The 20,352-nt window shown below is 45.8% G+C and overlaps 1 protein-coding gene across 1 annotated transcript in view; it reads left to right on the top strand.

Annotated features, from left to right (window-relative positions):
• The first annotated feature begins 1,617 nt into the window (after positions 1-1,617).
• LOC311148241 (zinc finger protein 704-like) overlaps positions 1,618-20,352 on the top strand; it is a 75,629-nt gene continuing 56,894 nt past the window's right edge. The window contains exons 1-2 of the mRNA XM_084185140.1: positions 1,618-2,077; positions 11,579-11,811. Coding sequence (XP_084041266.1) covers positions 1,784-2,077; positions 11,579-11,811 — 527 coding nt within the window. The 5' untranslated portion in view covers positions 1,618-1,783. The remainder of the gene's footprint in view (positions 2,078-11,578; positions 11,812-20,352) is intronic.

The following is a 20,352-nucleotide window of genomic DNA, read 5'->3' as shown; positions in this document are numbered from 1 at the left end:
GCCAGTCAAGTTCTTCCACACCGATCTTGACAAGCCATTTCTGTATGGACCTTGCTTTGTGCATGCTGAAACAGGGTATTGTCATGCTGAAACAGGAAAGGGCATTCCCCAAACTGTTGCCACAAAGTTGGAAGCACAGTATCGCCTAGAATGTCATTGTATGCTCTAGCGTTAAGATTTCCTTTCACTGGAATTAAGGTGCCTAGCCCGAACCATGAAAAACAGCCCCAGACCATTATTACTTCTCCACAAAACTTTACAGTTGGCATTATGCATTGGGGCAGGTAGCGTTCTCCTGGCATCCACCAAACCCAGATTTGCCCGTCGGACTGCCAGATGGTGAAGCGTGATTCATCTCTCCAGGGAACGCATTTCCACTGCTCCAGAGTCCAATGGCGGTGTGCTTTACACCACCGACACTTGGCATTGTGTATGGTGATCTTAGGCTTGTGTGCAGCTGCTCGGCCATGGAAACCCATTTCATGAGGCTTCCGACAAACAGTTATTGTGCTGATGTTGCTTCCAGAGGCAATTTGGAACTCGGTAGTGAGTGTTGTAACCGAGGACAGACGATTTTTACGAGCTACGCGCTTCAGCACTCGGCGGTCCCCTTCTGTGAGCATGTGTGGCCTACCACTTCGTGGCTGAGCCGTTGTTGTTCTTAGATGTTTCCACTTCACAATAATATCACTTACAGTTGACTGGGGCAGCTCTAGCAGGGCAGACATTTGACAAACTGACTTGTTGGAAAGGTGGCATCCTATCATGGTGCCACGTTGAAAGTAAGTACAGGCCATTCCACTGCCAATGTTTGTCTATGGAGATTGCATAGCTGTGTGCTCAATTATATACACCTATCAGCAACGGGTGTGGCTGAAATAGCCGAATTCACTAATTTGAAGGTGTGTCCACGACTTGCCATTAAAGCTAGTTAAGGAGGAAAATGATGCATATGCAGCCTGAATGGAGGATGCTTTATGTACGGGCTGGTCCACGGGGGACACAAGTGTATTACCGGGAATGCACATCAATCTAGTGCAGATATAGCACCCACTATCGGCTGCCTAGGCTAAGACGGAACCACTTAGAAGTTAAATCATGTTGAAAATACTTATTTTACCCACTGACACAACAAATATACAGTAGTTACATACTTTTTTTTTCTGGGGGTGGATTATCCCTTTAATGTACATTTTTAAAAAAGGTAAATAAAATGGCTTAAGCTTTTTTTGTTATTATCTGATGAGAAAACGAGTGATTAATGGCGCGCTTTGGGATATTATTTCAAGTTGTGAATAGGCCGCTACACTTGATCTCCACAGACAGAAGGCTACTGTTTCGACTTCAGCCAAGTCTAGGCCTACCTAATTTCTCCCTTTTCCAACCGCCGGCCGGCAAAGGGCAAACTGGAGCGACACACCCCCACAATCTTCGCAGAAAAAAAAGTGACACAGTCCAAACTACCCAATGGGCTGCTGGCTTGCGATGGCCGCGTGCCAAAATGGAACGTTTACGTATTCTGAGGACCAATATGAGAGAATTGAAGGCGGTGCTCTGTGAACCTCACCAAGCTGCACAAGTCTTCTGCACGCGCAGGGAGTGTGGGCGTGGCATTTTGTTTTAGAAAATAGCTAAACAATCGTTAACCGTACCTTAGAATAGTGGTAACACACGGAGATCGATTCAAGACAATCCTGATAAATGTATTTTATTCCAGATATCTGCACTAAAATCTATAGAAAGCGGGTAATCTTTCTTTAGTCCCCACTTGTCCGGTCCAACGATGAATTGTAAACGTCTGCTTGACATGTCTCCTGTTGGAATACGGATCGCGGGCGCTTCGAAACAAGCCGGTATTGACCAGCATGCAGAGGGTTCCAAGGGACGCAAAATTTGTGTTGCCGCCACTGCGGACAGCCGTGTCATTCTGGCGTGCAAGAACGGTCCCGCAACAGGAGCAGTTCTCTACAAATTCATGCTGGATGATGGATCTTTAAGAGAATGTACAAGCCAGGACACAGTCCTCAATGTGAATGACCTGTCATCAGGGAGAGAAAAATATCCCCACCTGAATAAAGTAGGTTCTATTACACGGGCATAACAATTGCATGCTGGACGTAATATTTTTGGTCTAACAGTGTGTTGGTTAGTTATTAATTTCCCCCCCTATTCAATTATTCACATTAAGTTACATTTTTGCATGAAAGCCTAATGTTGCATTCACCCGGGATACAGAACCAGTCCGCTCTGATTATTCTGTAGCCTCTTCGCTCCAGGAGAACTGTAGCCCACACATTGTGCGCCCGATAACGTTACAGGTCTCCGGGGGCGAAGAGGCTAACTTTGCTGATGACGTGAATCGGTTATTTTTTAAAGTGAAAATGTAGGTCAGACATGCGACTAACGCAAGTTAGTTAGCCTATTAATTGCAACTAGTAGGCTATGTATGACGAATGTAATTTGTTAAAATGGCGGCTCATTGCGCGTTCAAAGTTAAAGGTCCAGAACAGTCAAAATCATGTTTTTCATGAAATTGGATTAAGTAGGAGTACCAAAGTATGAAAATAACTGTTGCTTCTACATTCATAAAGTTTGATCATAAATTTACTGGTCCCCTCTCCATTTCAAACACTTATTCAGGAGGTGGGATGGAGGCAGGATTATTAAGGGGTTTTGGTAACATCACAAAAAGCCTAATTTCAATACACCAATGGTAATGTCTTATTCTCTTACAAATAAGTACTGCCTTTTAACCAACGTCCCAGAAGGCATGTTTGCAGAGGGGTGTGGTTTACATAGCTAGGTAGCTAGTCTACTGGTGCCAGAATTTGACTGCAGCATGTCAACAAATATAATTAGAGTTTACCCCTATTAATCTAAAGGGGTTTTCTGTTTTCATCTGTGTCTGGTGTTAGCTAGTAACTGGCTAATGAGGTCTTCAGCCAGCATGGAACAAAAGCAGGGGAACGGTTGCCCAAAACTGCTACACGGTTGTCATATCATTACATCAAGAGACATGCCAAATGGAAAATTCAAACAAACTTCTTGATATCGTTGATATGCATGCTATATGAACGTTGTCTCATTCCATGACATAGACTGACCAGTTGAAGGCTATGATCCCTTTTTGATGTCACTTGTTAAATCCACTTCAATCAGTGTAGATGAAGGGGAGGTGACAGGTTAATGAAGGATTTTTTAAAGCTCAGAGACAATTGAGACATGGATTGTGTATGTGTGCCATTCAGAGGGTGAATAGGCAAGACAAAAGATTTAAGTGCCTTTGAACGGGGTATGGTAGTAGGTCCCAAGCGCACCGGTTTGTGTCAAGAACTGCAACACCGCTGGGTTTTTCACACTCAACAGTTTCCAGTGTGTATCAAGAATGGTCCACCACCCAAAGGACATCCAGCCAACTTGACACAACTCTGGGAAGTATTGGTGTCAACATGGGCCAGCATCCCTGTGGAACACTTTTGACACCTTGTAGAGCCGATGCCCCGACGAATTGAGGCTGTTCTGAGGGCAAAAGGGGGTGTGCAACTCAATATTAGGAAGGTGTTCTTAAAGATGCACTATGCAGAAATCGCTTCTCCATTTCCTGGTTGCTATAATTCTAATAGTTCTCCTAATTTCAGTTTATGTGACAAAAAAAGCAAGTATAGTGTAGAGAATCATTGTACCATCAAAACCGCTGTGAAATATATTTTCCATAACCAAAAATATTGTATTTTCAGCTGTTTGAAGCTGGTGTACAAAACCGAAAGTAAAAGATGCAAAAACTAAACTTAAGAATGGGAAGCGTATAAATAGCGGACATAGAACAGATATACCGCTTCTTAGACTTGCTTTCAATGTGAATGACAGATCTATAAAACACATTTCTATATGAATTTGGTCGGGTCGCCCAAAAGTTACATATTGCAGCTTTAATGTTTTGTACACTCACATGCTGACGACACTGGCCACGCGCGTGCGTCCGCATGTTGATTTTGTCCATCCACACCAGATGCGATCAGAACACGCAGGTTGAAATATCAAAACGAACTCTGAACCAATTATATTATTTTAGGGACAGGTCGAAACACATATGAAACATTCATGGACATTTAGCTAGCTAATTTGTCCTGGGATATAAACATTGGGTATTTTTCAAAAACGGATTCTATGGCATTATTTAGGATGCTTAAGACAGAAACTATACTAAATCAAACTAAATATTTGAACAACAGTGCAGAAAGTGTGGTTTCACATTTAAAAAGAAATCTGCATAGTGTGCCTTTAATGGGATTCAACCTCATACCCACACATCCCTGAATGTTCAGTGGGGTCTCGCATTTTACAACACACGGTTTGAAAAGGCACGTGATCAAACGAAGCTTCGGACATAATTGATGACATACTTCTGATAAAGTGAGACACGCATCGGCACACTGCTTCGAAGTTAGCTGTTTAGCAATTTCGACGCATGCCTCGGAGCTCCGGTATCAAACGTAACATCACTACTGTAAAGTTTCAACTGAAATTGTCCAAGATAAACTAGCTAGCTAGCCTGATAAACAGTGCTGACAATTCCATTTGGGCTAGCTAGCTAAATTATACAGTCAACATTTTGTTTATATTGACACTGTTACAATAACCAAACAGTTGGATAAGCAAAACATTTGTAAAACCATGATGTGGTGTATGACAGGATTGGATGTTGAATGCAATTTCAATGTTGTTTGAGTTACTTGTGTATCAGCAAATTTGCTTTAAATAATCTCACTGCAACACTGCTCACTGTGTCCATGTTGCTTGACATAGGTGTTTTCAAAGAACTGCCAGTAAAGATTAGCTCCCCGCCCACTCAGCCTACTAGCCCCCCCCCCCACACAGTCTATACTGAACAAAAATATAAACGCAACATGCAACAATTTCAAAGATTTTACAGAGTTACAGTTCATATAAGGAAATCAGTCAATTGAAATAAATGCATTAGGCCCTAATCTATGGATTTCACATGACTGGGAACACAGATATGCATCTGTTGGTCAAAGATACCTTAAAAAGAAGGTAGGGGTGTGGATCAGAAAACCAGTCAGTATCTGGTGTGACCACCTTTTGCCACATGACACGTCTCCTTCGAATGAAGTTGATCAGGCTGTTGATTGTGGCCAGTGGAATGTTGTCCCACTCGTCTTCAATGGCTGTGCGAAGTTGCTGGATATTGGTGGGAATTGGAACACACTGTCGTACACGGCCATCCAGAGCATCCCAAACATGCTCAATGTGTGACATGTCTGGTGACTATGCAGGCCATGGAAGAACTGGGACATTTTCAACTTCCAGGAATTGTGTACAGATCCTTGCGACGTGGCCGTGCATTATCATGTTGAAATATGAGGTGATGGCGGCAGATGAATGGCACGACAATGGGCCTCAGGATCTCGTCACGGTATATCTGTGCATTCAAATTGCCATCCATAAAATGCAATTGTGTTCATTGTCCATAGCTTATGCCTGCCCATACCATAACCCCATCACCACCATGGGGCACTCTGTTCACAACATTGACATCAGCAAACCGCTCGCCCACACAACGCCATACACGTGGTCTGCGGTTGTGAGGCAGATTGGACGTACTGCCAAATTATCTAAAACGACGTTGGAGGCGGCATTAAATTAACATTAAATTATCTGGCAACAGCTCTGGTGGACATTCCTGCAGTCAGCATGACAATGGCATACGTCCTCAAAACTTGAGACATCTGTGGCATTGTGTTATGTGACAAAACTGCACATTTTAGAGTGGCCTTTTATTGTCCCCAGCACAAGGTGCACCTGTGTAATGCCAGGTGGATGGATTATCTTGGCAAAGGAGACGTGCTCACTAAAAGGGATGTAAACAAATTTGTGCACAAAATTTGAGAGAAATAAGCTTTTTGTGCGTATGGAACATTTCTGGGATCTTTTATTTCAGCTCATGAAACAAAGGACCAACACTTTACATGTTTATGTTTTTGTTCAGTGTACTCTGTCTTTTCACATTTCTGGTAGTTTTACACTGCTCAAAAAAAAATCTTATTAAATACTTTTTTATTTACATAGTTGAATGTGCTGACAACAAAATCACACAAAAATTATCAATGGAAATCAAATGTATCAACCCATGGAGGTCTGGATTTGGAGTCACCCTCAAAATTAAAGTGGAAAACCACACTACAGGCTGATCCAACTTTGATGTAATGTCCTTAAAACAAGTCAAAATGAGGCTCAGTAGTGTGTGTGGCCTCCACGTGCCTGTATGACCTTCCTACAATGCCTGGGCATGCTCCTGATGAGGTGGCAGATGGTCTCCTGAGGGATCTCCTCCAAGACCTGGACTAAAGCATCCGCCAACTCCTGGACAGTCTGTGGTGCAGCGAGATATGATGTCCCAGATGTGCTCAATTGGATTCAGGTCTGGGGAACGGGCGGGCCAGTCCATAGCATAAATGCCTTCCTTTTGCAGGAACTGCTGACACACTCCAGCCACATGAGGTCTAGCATTGTCTTGCATTAGGAGGAACCCAGGGCCAACCGCACCAGCATATGGTCTCACAAGGGGTCTGAGGATCTCATCTCGGTACCTAATGGCAGTCAGGCTACCTCTGGCGAGCACATGGAGGGCTGTGCGGCCCCCCAAAGAAATGCCACCCCACACCATGACTGACCCACCGCCAAACGCAGGCAGCAGAACGTTCTCCACGGCGTCTCCAGACTCTGTCACGTCTGTCACATGTGCTCAGTGTGAACCTGCTTTAATCTGTGAAGAGCACAGGGCGCCAGTGGCGAATTTGCCAATTTTGGTGTTCTCTGGCAAATGCCAAACTTCCTGCACGGTGTTGGGCTGTAAGCACAACCCCCACCTGTGGACTTCGGGCCCTCATACCACCCTCATGGAGTGTGTTTCTGACCGTTTGAGCAGACACATGCACATTTGTGGCCTGCTGGAGGTAATTTTGCAGGGCTCTGGCAGTGCTCCTCCTGCTCCTCCTTGCACAAAGGCGGAGGTAGCAGTCCTGCTGCTGGGTTGTTGCCCTCCTACGGCCTCCTCCACGTCTCCTGATGTACTGGCCTGTCTCCTGGTAGCGCCTCCATGCTCTGGACACTACGCTGACAGACACAGCAAACCTTCTTGCCACAGCTCGCATTGATGTGCCATCCTGGATGAGCTGCACTACCTGAGCCACTTGTGTGGGTTGTAGACTCCGTCTCATGCTACCACTAGAGTGAAAGCACCGCCAGCATTCAAAAGTGACCAAAATATCAGCCAGGAAGCATAGGAACTGGTCTGTGGTCACCACCTGTAGGACTTGTAGGACTTATTCACTTACATTTTTAGTCATTTAGTAGACGCTCTTATGCAGAGCGACTTACAGTTAGTGAGTGCATAATTTATTTATTTTTCATACTGGCCCCCCATGGGAATCGAACCCACAACCCTGGCGTTGCAAACGCCATGCTCTACCAACTGAGCTACACGGGACTTGCACTGTATACACTGAGAATACCAAACATTAAGAACACCTTCCTAATATTGAGCTGGCCAATGTTGACTCCAATGCTTCCTATAGTTGTGTCAAGTTGGCTGGATGTCCTTTGGGTGGTGGACCATTCTTGATACACAGGGCAAACTGTTGAGCGTGAATTTGCTGTTTGTTTGCCTTGTGTTTCAGATTATTTTGTGCCCAATAGAAATTCATGGTAAATAATGTATTGTGTCATTTTGGAGTCACTTTTATTGTAAATACGAGTAGAATATGTTTCTAAACACTTCTACATTAATGTGGATGTTACCATGATTATGGCTAGTCCTGAATGAATTGTGAAAATTGATGAGTGAGAAATTTATAGACACACGAATATCGTACCCCCAAAACATGCTAACCTCGCTCCATTACAATAACAGAGGAGGTTAGCAATTTAAAAAGAGATAACTAATGTAAAATGTTTTTATTTGTTTTTTCCTGTGAAGCACATTGCATTGCTTTCCATGTCTGAAATGTGCTGTATAAATCAAGCTTTATTTGATTTGTACTGTATTCTGTGGGGTGGAATTACAGTACCAATCGAAATACAGCAATTTTCCCACAACGCACCATCATTTACAGTATGCTGCAGGTAAATGTTTCAAAGATTTTTACTGTTGATAATACCTAAAATTACTGTATACATTTTCCGTTACAGTGTAGATTCTGCTTGTCAGCTCCTCCAAATGTGTCACGACTTCCTCCGAAGCTGCCTCCTCTCCTTGTTCGGGCAGGCTTCGGGGTTCGTCGTCACCGGCCTTCTAGCCACTGCCGCTCCTCATCTCATCATTCCATTTGTTTTGTCTTGTTTATTACACACACCTGGTTCATATACCCTCATCAGTACCTGTATAAGTATTCCCTCTGCCCCCTTGTCTTTCTGTGTGATTGTTTATTGTGGAGGTTACTACAGCTCGGTGGAGCTATATTGTATTATGTATCGCTGGGATATTCACCCGTGTGCCTTGTTTTCCCCAGTGCGCCGTTTTTCCGCACTGGAGTGTTTTACGCATTGCTACGTACCGCTGTATTGCCGAATGAACCATTTATTCTAGGATTTACCCTCCTGCGCCTGACTTTGTCCAAAATCAGCCGCTACAGAATCACACACCCAACAGCATAGAGTCAGCAGGAAACGGGAATATACCTGGAGTTGTGGAGCGGGTCCAGGAGCATTCCAACATGCTAGCCAGCTTGGGCGAAGCGATGGATCGGGTTCTCCAGGTCGTCCAACGCCTGGAGAGGAGAGGACCCGACCCTTTGGGACCAGCTGAGCAACCGGATCCAGCCACCCACACCCCAGCACCCAGAGGGATTCACCTATCCCGACCGAGGGAGTACGACGGGACAGCGGCACGCTGCCAGGGAATCCTCCTGCAGCTGGACCTCTGTTTTTCCACCATCAGCCCGGCTCCCTCGGAGCGGGAGAAGGTGTCAGTCCTCGTCTCCTGCCTCTCGGGGAAAGCCCTGGAGTGGGCCAACGCGGTCTGGAGTGAAGGAGGAGACACGTTGGACAACTACGGGGCGTTCGCTCGCCTCTTCCGGGCAGTCTTCGATCATCCCCCCGAAGGAAGAGAGGCCGGCGAGCGCCTGGTCCATCTGGGGGACGAGGACCGTGCAAGACTTTGCCCTGGAGTTTAGAACTCTAGCGGCGGGGTCCGGGTGGAACGAGCGGGCCCTCATCGACCATTCGGTGCAGCCTGCGGGAGGACGTCCGAAGGGAGCTAGCCTGCCGGGATACCACGTTGACTTTCAACCAGCTAGCGGACATGGCCATCCGGTTGGACAACCTGCTGGCTTCCAGAGGACGTCCTGGAAGGGGCCTGCCGTTTCACCCCCCCTGCATCCCGGATTACGTTCCGATGGAGCTGGGTGGTGCAGCGATCCGGGAGAACGGAGGGCGACAGATCCAGTGTCACTCTTGTGGCAAGAGAGGACATTCTGCTGCACGCTGTCGTCAGAGTTCTTCTGGGTCTGGAGGCGAAAGGCAGGGCACTCTCGCGTCACCCCAGGTAGCGCAAACCCACACTCGTTCAGAGCCCTCTGCTGCGCATTTCACCATCTACGTCAACTTCCCTGATTACATGGTAGTATTTTACAGTCGACCATTAGGATCAGGTTTTGGTAGGGAGGTTATGGCACCAGTCACTATGATTACGCTGGAGACCCATAGGGAGCAAATCACCTTTCATATTTCTGAGTCCCCCGATTTCCCTGTTGTGTTGGGTCTTCCCTTGCTCGCATTACACGACCCCACCTTGTCATGGCCGAAGAGGGTTCTCACGGGGTGGTCGAGAGAGTGTCAGGGTAGGTGTCTAGCTGTTTCTGTTGGTGCAACCACGGTGGAAAGTCCAGACACTACCTCCACCGCGTGCATTCCCCCCCAAATACCTCGACTTGGCCACGCGTTTTCCAAAACACAAGCGACCAAATTACCACCTCATCGAGTGGGGGATTGTGCGATAAACCTCTGGTTAGACGCTGTGCCTCCCAGGAGACATGTCTATCCCCTGTCGCATGCTGAAACGGAGGCTATGGAGACATACGTCTCCGAGTCCCTGCGCCAGGGGTTCATACGTCCCTCCACTTCGCCTGCCTCCTCAAGTTTATTTTTCGTGAAGAAGAAAGACGGAGATCTGCGCCCTTGCATTGATTACCGGGCACTTAATCAAACTTGTCATGGGTCGAATATGCCCAGAACTCTCTCCGCCACTCCTCCACTAACCTATCTCCATTTCAATGTGTTTTAGATTTTCAGCCGGTCCTGGCACCGTGGCATCAGAGCCAGACCGAAGCTCCTGCGGTGGATGACTGGTTTCGGCGTGCGGAGGAGACGTGGAACGCTGCCCACGTCCACCTCCAGCGCGGCGTGCATCGCCAGAAGGCCAACGCTGACCGCCACCGCAGTGAGGCCCCGGTCTTTGTACCGGGTAATCGGGTCTGGCTCTCGACCCGGAATCTGCCCCTCCGCCTGCCCTGCCGGAAGCTTAGCCTGCGGTTTGTGGGGCCATTCAAAGTCCTGAGAAGAGTAAACAAGGTTACGTATAGGTTACTACTCCCTCCTGATTACCGTATTAACCCCTCGTTTCACGTGTCTCTTTTCAGGCCGGTGGTGGCAGGTCCGCTCCAGGAGTCGGAGGTGCGGGAGGTCCCTCCGCACCCTCTGGACATCGAGGGGGCCCTGGCGTACTCCGTCCGTTCCATCCTGGATTCGAGGCGTCGGGTGGGGGGCCTTCAGTACCTTGTGGAGTGGGAGGGGTACGGTCCGGAGGAGTAGTGCTGGGTCCCGGTGAGGGATGTCCTCGATCCCTCCCTGTTGCGCGATTTCCACCATTGCCATCCGGCTCGCCCTGCTCCGCGTCCTCCTGGCCGTCCGTGAGGCCGGTGCTCCTCCAAATGTGTCACGACTTCCTCCGAAGCTGCCCCCTTTTCCTTGTTCAGGCAGGCTTCGGCGTTCGTCGTCCTGTTTTGTCTTGTTTATTACACACACCTGGTTCATATCCCCTCATCAGTACCTGTATAAGTATTCCCTCTGCCCCTCTTGTGTTTGTGTGTGATTGTTTATTGTGGAGGTTACTACAGCTTGGTGGAGCTATATTGTATTTTGTATCGCCGGGATATTCACCCGTGTGCCTTGTTTTCCCCAGAGCGCAGTTTTACCGCACTGGAGTGTTTTACGCATTGCTGCGTACCTCTGTATTGCCGAATAAACCATTTATTCTGTGATTTACCCTCCTGCGCCTGACTCCGTCCAAAATAATCCGCTACAAAATGGTTGGACAGATTTAGTGACACGGCTTCTATATTTCCTTACACACAAAATCCCCAACACACGTCCCCTTCCCAACAATGTAGCCAAACAAATCTGTTAAATGGTGCCTAAAACTATCATTTGGACTATGTAATTAACCTTATATTATCTATTTTTACTACAAGCCTTGGAAGCTAAAAGCACCAACATATCAGTTCTGAGACTCCAACCATTAGATAATTTCTCTGTGTGTGTTTTGTTCTTCATCCTTCAGGCAGGTTGTGGTGGGGAGGCAGATGAAAGAAACAGTGGTCTGACTGGGATCCTTACTAACGGCAGTCCCACACACTGCCTGATCCGGAAAGGGCAGAAGGCGGACAGACACATGCACTCGGAGGCGAGGACCCTGCTGGTGTCCAGCGGTTGCCAGGCAACAAACGGACAGCAAGTTCCACCTGAGGAGAGAGACCCCCACCCCTCCTCCCAAATACCTGTCCCCCGACGCAGGTAGGGACCACATGGCTAATAACATAGTTATTACCTAATACCGCATGGATAACTTTATGGTTATTACCTGTAGCATGGTTGCTGCCTTACCCATAGTTGGGTCAATACCAATTCAGGTCCAGATGATACAGTCATTGAATGGGGCATAGAATTTCAGAAAGTTAAAATTGCTCTAAGAATTGGGTGTTTTCACCTCAAATCCCAAAACAGTCTTGAATAAACTATGGTTTGGGTATAAATGTTGTGGGGAAGCTTGGTCAGATGACTGCTGTTCGATTCTTAGAAAGCATTCCAGTGTTCCAGAATCAGAATAGTTCTGGAATATTCTCAAGACTTTAGAAAATACCTCAGCGGGTCAAAGTTCTAGAATAAGGTCAAGATTGCACAATCATGTTAGTGAGAATGGAATATATGATAGTCATCTTGCTGTTGACTGATGAACCTAAACCAATACTGCTCTCACTGTGATAGTGGACCACTAGCCAATGAACCAATTGCTAGATTAGTCAATGCACAAATCAATGCACAAGATGTCAATGGCTTATGTCACTGTCTTGCACACCATGGCCAACCACACCAAATGTTTTTTTTTTTTACCTTAACATTGAGATTCAAGCAGTTCACACATTTAACGCTACAGAAAAATACCCATGTTTCACTTTGTTGAGCGTGTGATCTTTCATACTAGATAACATTGTGTTTATAAAGATTGGTTCCTAGGACATGAAGCATCTGTCATGGATTGGACATGCAATGTTATGGAATTATCGACTCCCTAAACTCCCCACCCTCGTATAATCTGAAAATCGTTATTATGTCCAGGCGAGATTGACTCCGGCGACTTAATCCATGTCTCATATTCAGAAGAAAGGGTTAACGCTTTCCCTTTTCTTTCTATAATCGCTCTGTGTCAATCCAGACCCAGTATCATTAAGCGTGTGTCTGTGTGTTTGTTTATATGTAATTCTCTCAGTAGTTTGTACTGTTGTGTGTGACTCAGTGGCTAGCAGAGCGAGACAGGCTCAAGGCTGTTTTCCTTGTTGCTGTGACTCACACACACACACACACACGCAATGGTGTGTTGTGCAGGACACTCTCTCATAGGGATCGACTGAAAAAGCACACACACACACAGCGGTCCAGACACAGGCAGAGAGAGAGAGAGAGCTGTGTCTGTCCAGGGACATGGCCAGCCAGCTCTCTGATAAATAACACTGTTACATAACAGACAAGAGGTCTGGGAACGGCTGCAGGCAGACACTGGTTAAGAGCCTGTTTATTCAGAATTTTTTATAACCACTGATAGGTTGGAACAACTGTCTTTGTGTGTGTGTGTGTGTGTGTGTGTGTGCGTGCGTGTGTGTGTGTGCAATGTGGTTATACATTAACAAAATGCCCTGCGGTAGTAGAGAGTTGCAATGAGGTCTTGATCAAATCCAATATGGCCGATCAATGGAGCACGGTGACCTGATGAGTGTGTTGTTGGTTTAAAATCACTGTTTTCTAATATCAGGATCATGTGAAGTTCACATGCAGGACATCATGTGTGATGAAAGAGTGTCCCCCCGGGGAGCATGCAGCAAGATTGAGCATGCTCGCTTTCCCAAAGTACTGACAGTTGCTGTGTGAGCGTTTCTGTGTGTGTGTCACTGGGTGAGTAAGTATGTGGGTGAGAAATTCATTTGAGTTCGTGCGTGTGTGCGCAGCACGCATGTGTTTGCGAGAGCCAGCCAACACAACAGCTGCCATGCTCACCTTTCACCTCACTTTTTTCCCTCTTTGTGGGTTGATGACTACCTCACTATCCTGCTCTATTCTTCAGCATATCAAACACACTGGCTAACAGAGTTTGAATAACGTAACGTTACATAGGCCTAATGATTTGGTCATATTTGTAGAGGCCCTTGTGGCTACATTAAACTTTTAGATTAGCTCCTCGTCTCACCCTGCTCACATTCAAATGGGCATTGAGTCTGCTGTATGTAGCCCCCTGTAAGCATGGGCCAATTTCTCTTAACAGGAGCATTAGGATCAGTGACAGTCACTGTAGCTACTAATTTATTCTATAATTCCTTCATTTATCTGCTATAAGAAGGAATGGGATATTGGCTGTATGGCTTTGTCTGTATTTATTCTGTGATGAAAATGTTCAAAATAAGCACAGAAAATAAATAGTGGTTCAGTCCACTAGCACCTGTCTGTCCCACAGTTTTAATGCTACTGTCTGTTGTATAGTTTTATGGTCTGACTATAGACCGTTTCTTGTTGTTGGCTACTTCTTCATAGTGTAATAGAGCATTTGCCTGGTTTCACCTCTTCCACATCTCAGCTGTCCCACTTGGGATTTTCTGCTAGGGCAGTGTGTCGAGCACAGCCTGGTGTGTGTGTCTGTGTGTGTGTGTTTGGTGTGTGTGTACGTGTGTGTTTGTTTCACCATTCACACCCTAGCCAGGCAGTCTTTAAGAGGCAGTGTTTTGTAAAGTTGTGCAATAAGTGTTCAGTTCAGGGCTATATCACTGGGTTACTGTTTGTCCTGCAGACAAGTCCAGACAAGCTTCTCTGCACATAAAAGAGGAGGGACTGACACTCTGCACACACACACACACACACACACAGTTGGTAAAAATAACAAAATAATGTATAAATGAACAAAAATACGTTTGGTGGAAGGGTTGGGGTTGGGGTTGTGGCAGCTTTTTTGTAGCCTGGGTACCAGTGTCTTTAGCTAATGCACTCCCTGTAATTCATGTCATGTGCCAAAGACACTGGCCTTTCTGCCATCTTCAAATTCGTTATCAATAAAACGTCACAATACGGTGCAGAGAGTTCGATTTGGCTGCTTCTCTGCTAAAACCATTGACAACTATGTGCTGTTCTCAAGGGATTGTTAAATAAATGTTATAACTATTTTGTTTTAATATCATCACCTTTTGAAGAGCATAGTCATAACTACACATTACCGATGTATTCCACATTTAGCTCTATCATCAGAGTTATACAGCAAGTAACTGCATGCTTTTCATGATCAGTACACATCAATTAACATGTGTTTTCAAATACATGATTGTAGCCAGATCAATTAGGCATGTAGCTAGCTAAGCAAACAACATGTCATTTGCTTGCTTAATCAGACATTAGGCGTTTGGAAAGAGCTTGAGATCGGCAAGTCCTCTTCCTGATAAAGTTGTCACTCGGACTACTGTCATCACCACTATAGATTGCAAGCAAATCAAACAATATTTGGATATAGCCATCTAGTTTATCCCCTGAAAGTTAGCTTGTTTAGCCATATCTGTTATTAGTTAGCTAGCCAATTTGACGTGGTCCATCAATCAATGTAGCCTATCATGTCTGTCAGCAGTAATTGTGATTAAACACTCTTAAAAACAATGTTGAAAAAGGGATAATGTTAGCTAACTTCGCTAGGTAGGCCTACGTTGGTTGGAGTCTACTTACCACTATGTTTAGCCAAAGTGTCTTAATTTTTTTTTTACCCCTTTTTCGTGATATCCAATTGGTAGTTACAGTCTTGTGCCATCGCTGCAACTCCCGTACGGACTCGGGAGAGGTGAAGGTCGAGAGCCATGCGTCCTCCAAAACACGACACTGCCAAGCCGCACTGCTTCTTGACACACTACTCGCTTAACCCGGAAGCCAGCCGCACCAATGTGTTGGAGGAAACACTGTACAACTGGCGACCGTGTCAGCGTACATGTGCCCGGCCCGCCACAGAAGTCGCTAGAGCGTGATGGGACAAGGACATCCCAGCCGGCCAAACCCTCCCCTAACCCGGACGATGCTGGGCAAATTGTGCACCGCCTCATCGGTCTCCCGGTCGCAACACAGCCCGGGATCGAACCCGGATCTGTAGTGACGCCTCAAGCACTGCAATGCAGTGCCTTAGACCGCTGCGCCACTCGGGAGGCCTTAGCCAAAGAAAAAATGAAGAAACCCGCACACTGCACTAGCTAGTATCACTGCTCTTTATTAAGCTTTACGTATCAATCAATGAAATGTATTTATAAAGCTCTTTTTACATCAGCAGATGTCACAACATGCTATACAGAAACCCAGCCTAAAACCCCAAACATCAAGCAATGCAGATGTAGAAGCACGGTGGCTAGAAAAAACTCCATAGAAAGGCAGAAAGCTAGGAAGAAACCTAGAGAGGAACCAGGCTCTGAGGGGTGGCCAGTCCCCTTCTGGCTGTGCCGGGTGGAGATTATAACAGTACATGGCCATTGGCCAGATTTTTCTCCAAGATGTTCAAAAGTTCATAGATGACCAGAAGGGTCATATAATAATCACAGTGGTTGTAGAGGTTGCAACAGGTCAGTACATCAGGAGTAAATGTCACTTGGCTTTTCATAGCCGGTCATTTGGAGGTTGAAATAGCAGGTGTGGTAGAGAGAGAGAGAGAGAGAGAGAGAGAGAGAGAGAGAGAGTTGAAAACAGCAGGTCTGGGACAAGGTAGCACGTCTGGTGAACAGGTCAGGGGTCGATAACCGCAGGCAGGAGAGTGGAAACTGGAGCATCAGCACGACCAGGTGGACTGGGAACAGCAAGGAGTCATCAGGCCAGGTAGTCCTGAGGCATGGTCCTAGGGCTCAGGTCCTCCGGGAGGGGAGGGAGAGAGGGAGAGAGAGAGAAGTAGAGGGAGAATACTTAAATTCACACAGGACACCGGATAAGACAGGAGAATAACACCATATATAACAGACTGACCCTAGCCCCCCGGCACATAGACTATTGCAGCATAGATACTGGAGGCTGAGACAGGGGGGGTCGGGAGACACTGTGGCCCTGTCCGACGATACCCCCGGACAGGGCCAACCAGGCAGGATATAACCCCACCCACTTTGCCAAAGCACAGCCCCCACACCAACAGAGGGATATCAACAGACCACCAACCTACTACCCTGAGACAAGGCTGAGTATAGCCCACGAAGATCTCCTCCACTGCACGAGCCCGAGAGGCGACAAACCGGACAGGAAGATCACGTCAGTGACTCAACCCTTTCAAGTGACGCACCCCTCCTAGGGATAGCATGGAAAGCACCAGTAAGCCAGTGACTCAGCCCCCGTAATACGGTCAGAGGTAGAGAATCCCAATGGAGAGACAGGAACCGGCCAGGCAGAGATAGCAAGGGCGGTTTGTCGCTCCAGTGCCTTTCCGTTCACCTTCGCACCCCTGAGAGGCTAGCACTGGAGTAATATGATCACATTTTTTGGTTCTAGTCAAGATTCTAGCAGCCGTGTTTAGCACTAACTGAAGTTTATTTAGTGCTCTATCCGGGTAGCCGGAGAGTAGATCATTGCAGTAGTCAAATCTAGAAGTGACAAAAGCATTGATTAGCTTTTCTGCATAATTTTTGGACAAAACGTTTCAGATTTTTTCCAATGTTACGAAGATGGAAAAAAGCTGTCCTTGAAATATTCTTGATATGTTCATCAAAAGAGAGATCAGGGTCCAGAGTAGCGCCAAGGTCCTCCTTTTGAGACGACTGTACTACCTTCAAGATTAATTGTCAGATCCAACAGAAGATCTCTTTGTTTCTTGGGACCTAGAACTAGCAGTTTAAAAGTAAAAAATCTGCCACCATCCACTTCCTTATGTCTGAAACACAGGCTTCCAGGGTAGGCAATTTCTGGGCTTCACCATGTTTCATCGAAATGTAGAGCTGTGTGTCGTCCGCATAGCAATGAAAGTTAACATTGTATTGGCCTCAAGACCTTAGTCAGAGCTCTGACGAAGGCCTTGAGGCTGATACGTAAAGCTTAATAAAGAACAGTGATACTTGCAAGCGCAGTGTGCGGGTTTCTTCTTTTTACTCTCAGGTATCTGAATTTCATGACCAATTGATGTTTACTGGTCATGAAAAGCATGCAGTTACTTGCTGTAGCCTATAACTCAGATGATGATAGAGCTAAAAGTGCGCAATTGTTTTGCATGGAATAATTGGACATTTTTATTTCTGACTATGCTCTTCAAGAGGTGATGATACTACAGCCAAATAGTTAACATTTATTTAACAATCCCTTGCAAATTACACGCAGTTGTCAATGGTTTTAGCGGAGCTGCGGGTGTCCTTGCTCCACAGCAGGCAAATCGAACACTATGCACCTTATTGTTAAATTGTATTGATAATTACCTATATGAACATTCTATCATTAATGACCTCGAGTAGAACAGAGGATTAGATCCTGATTCAATCACCCTCACAGCTATCCTCAAATCACAATGATTATGCAAATATTGAAAGTGTTGGTATCCGGTTGCTAAGAAACCATTTTTTGTTTGTCCAGACAAAACCAGTCTGTCTAAAGGTGCTAGCTCACATCTAAATTCTCAAACTAAATACATAGCTACTGCAATTTCAACCACAAAACATCTTAGTTTTGATTTTAAGCCTCAGAATACAACAACTTGCCTAGCTAACAGCTAAATGTTTGTTTTTGACTTTGTTATAAATTCTAATTCTATTTTCGATGCTGCTCATGTTATCATGGAAAACATGAATGTTATTTCCAACAACCAATGAGCAACTGTGCCGTAAATCCAGCGCGTAATGAACGTTGATATTACCGAAACGCCAGTCTCTTTGGCAATGACAAGGAGTGGAATGTTAGCTAAAGAGACTGGTACTTAGACTAGCTTTTTGGCTGGTTTGTTGTGAAATGCTTTGTTTTCTTATCTCGGCTCTGAGGCAGTTGTGTAAGTGAATGGAAATACTGCCCCAGCCAGCTTGTACAAGGCCAATGTGACCTAATTTCTCTATGTCAATGCTGTGAGAGATTGCCACTCCATGATAGGCTGACTGACCTGGATTTAGCTCAGCCAGCTAACAAGGATCAGCAGCACTGTGGTTAGGGAAGCAGGATGAAGCATAGGCTACTCCATGCATTCCCCCACACCACGCACGCACGCACCCATTTACAGTGCATTCGGAAAGTATTCAGACACATTCTAAAATTGATTAAATTGTTTTTTTTCCCCTCATCATTTTAACACACAATACCCCATAATCACAAAGCAAAAACAGGTTTTTTGAAATTTTAGCAAATGTATAACAAAACCCACCCTGGAAGCCTCTGTTTTTTATTTGTAATAAATTTACAAAAATTTCTAAAAACCTGTTTTCGCTTAGTCATTATGGGGTATTGTGTGTAGATTGATGAGGAAAACAAATATTTAATACATTTTTGAATAAGGCTGTAACGTAACAAAATGTGGAAAAAGTGAAGGGGTCTGAATACTTTCCGAATGCACTGTATGCATGCACATGCACATACACACATACGCACCCACATACACACACACACTCACAATCACACCCTTCCAGAGGAGGCATCCGTCTTCCACAGTGAAGTTTGGGTGAAGGTCAAAGCAACAGCCTGCCTGCTCTCTGTCTCTGTCTGCTCTCTGTCTCAGTCTGGATCTCATTGAGACTGGAAGGTGAACCCTCATCCCCTCCAACCTTCTCTCCCCCAACCTCCTCTCCCTAGTGCGATATACAGGCCCTATGATTACCCTTTGCCAGGCTCGAGCTGTGAGTGTGTGTGTGTTCGTAAAGGGTTAACTCTCATACTTCAGTAGGTCAAAGGTCATTCTAGATGAATGGCAACAGGGGAGAGGGGGTGGTGTAGCCCAGCCGGCTAGCACGCTGCATCTTGCATTTCAACTACAGCAGGGGGTTTTTCTGAATCAAAAAGGGGCTTTAGTGGTAGGCGAGCCTGGCAATGGCCACGGTTGGTGCAGCTGAAATATAGAGAACATTTTAGAGGCCCCCGATCATGGGGAAAGGGGGATACCTAGTCAGTTGCACAACTTAATACATTCAACTTAATATGTCTCTTCTGCATTTAACCTTTAAAAAAAAAAAATGTATTTGAGTTAACCTTTATTTAACTAGGCAAGTCAGTTAAGAACAAATTCTTATTTACAATGACGGCCTACCCCGGGCCAATTGTGCGCCGCCCTATGGGACTCCCAATCACGGATGGATTATGACACAGCCTGGAATCGAACCAGGGTCTGTAGTGACGCCTCTAGCACTGAGATTCAGTGCCTTGGACCGCTCCGCCACCTGACCCCTCTGAATCAGAGAGGTACAGTGGGATGTCTTAATTGACGTCATCAGCACCCAGGGAGCAGTTGTTGGTTAACTGCCTTGCTCAAGGGCAGAACATCACATTTTTTCACCTTGCCAGCTCAGGGATTCAAACCAGCAACCTTATGGTTATTGGCCCAATGCTCTTAACCACTAGGCTACCTTGGCAGTGTCGAGACATTTTTAGATTTTTAAGCCAATTTCCTGAAATTCTACACATTTCTCTATGGAGCTCAGAGAAAATGTAGCAGTTTTAAAGCTCATTTGCTGCGATTCAACATAATCTAACATGGTGCAGAGATAAAATCAACTGATGAACGAAGTCAGCCAGCAGGCGCCCGGTCCGCCACAAGGAGTCGCTAGAGCGCGATGAGCCAAGTAAAGCCCCCCTGCTAAATGGCATATTTATAAAATGTTGCAATGGGGTTAC

Source organism: Coregonus lavaretus (genome assembly GCF_964263955.1).
Source record: "Coregonus lavaretus genome assembly, chromosome: 20".
Lineage (NCBI taxonomy): Eukaryota > Metazoa > Chordata > Actinopteri > Salmoniformes > Salmonidae > Coregonus > Coregonus lavaretus.
This window is presented reverse-complemented; position numbering and strand designations above follow the sequence as displayed.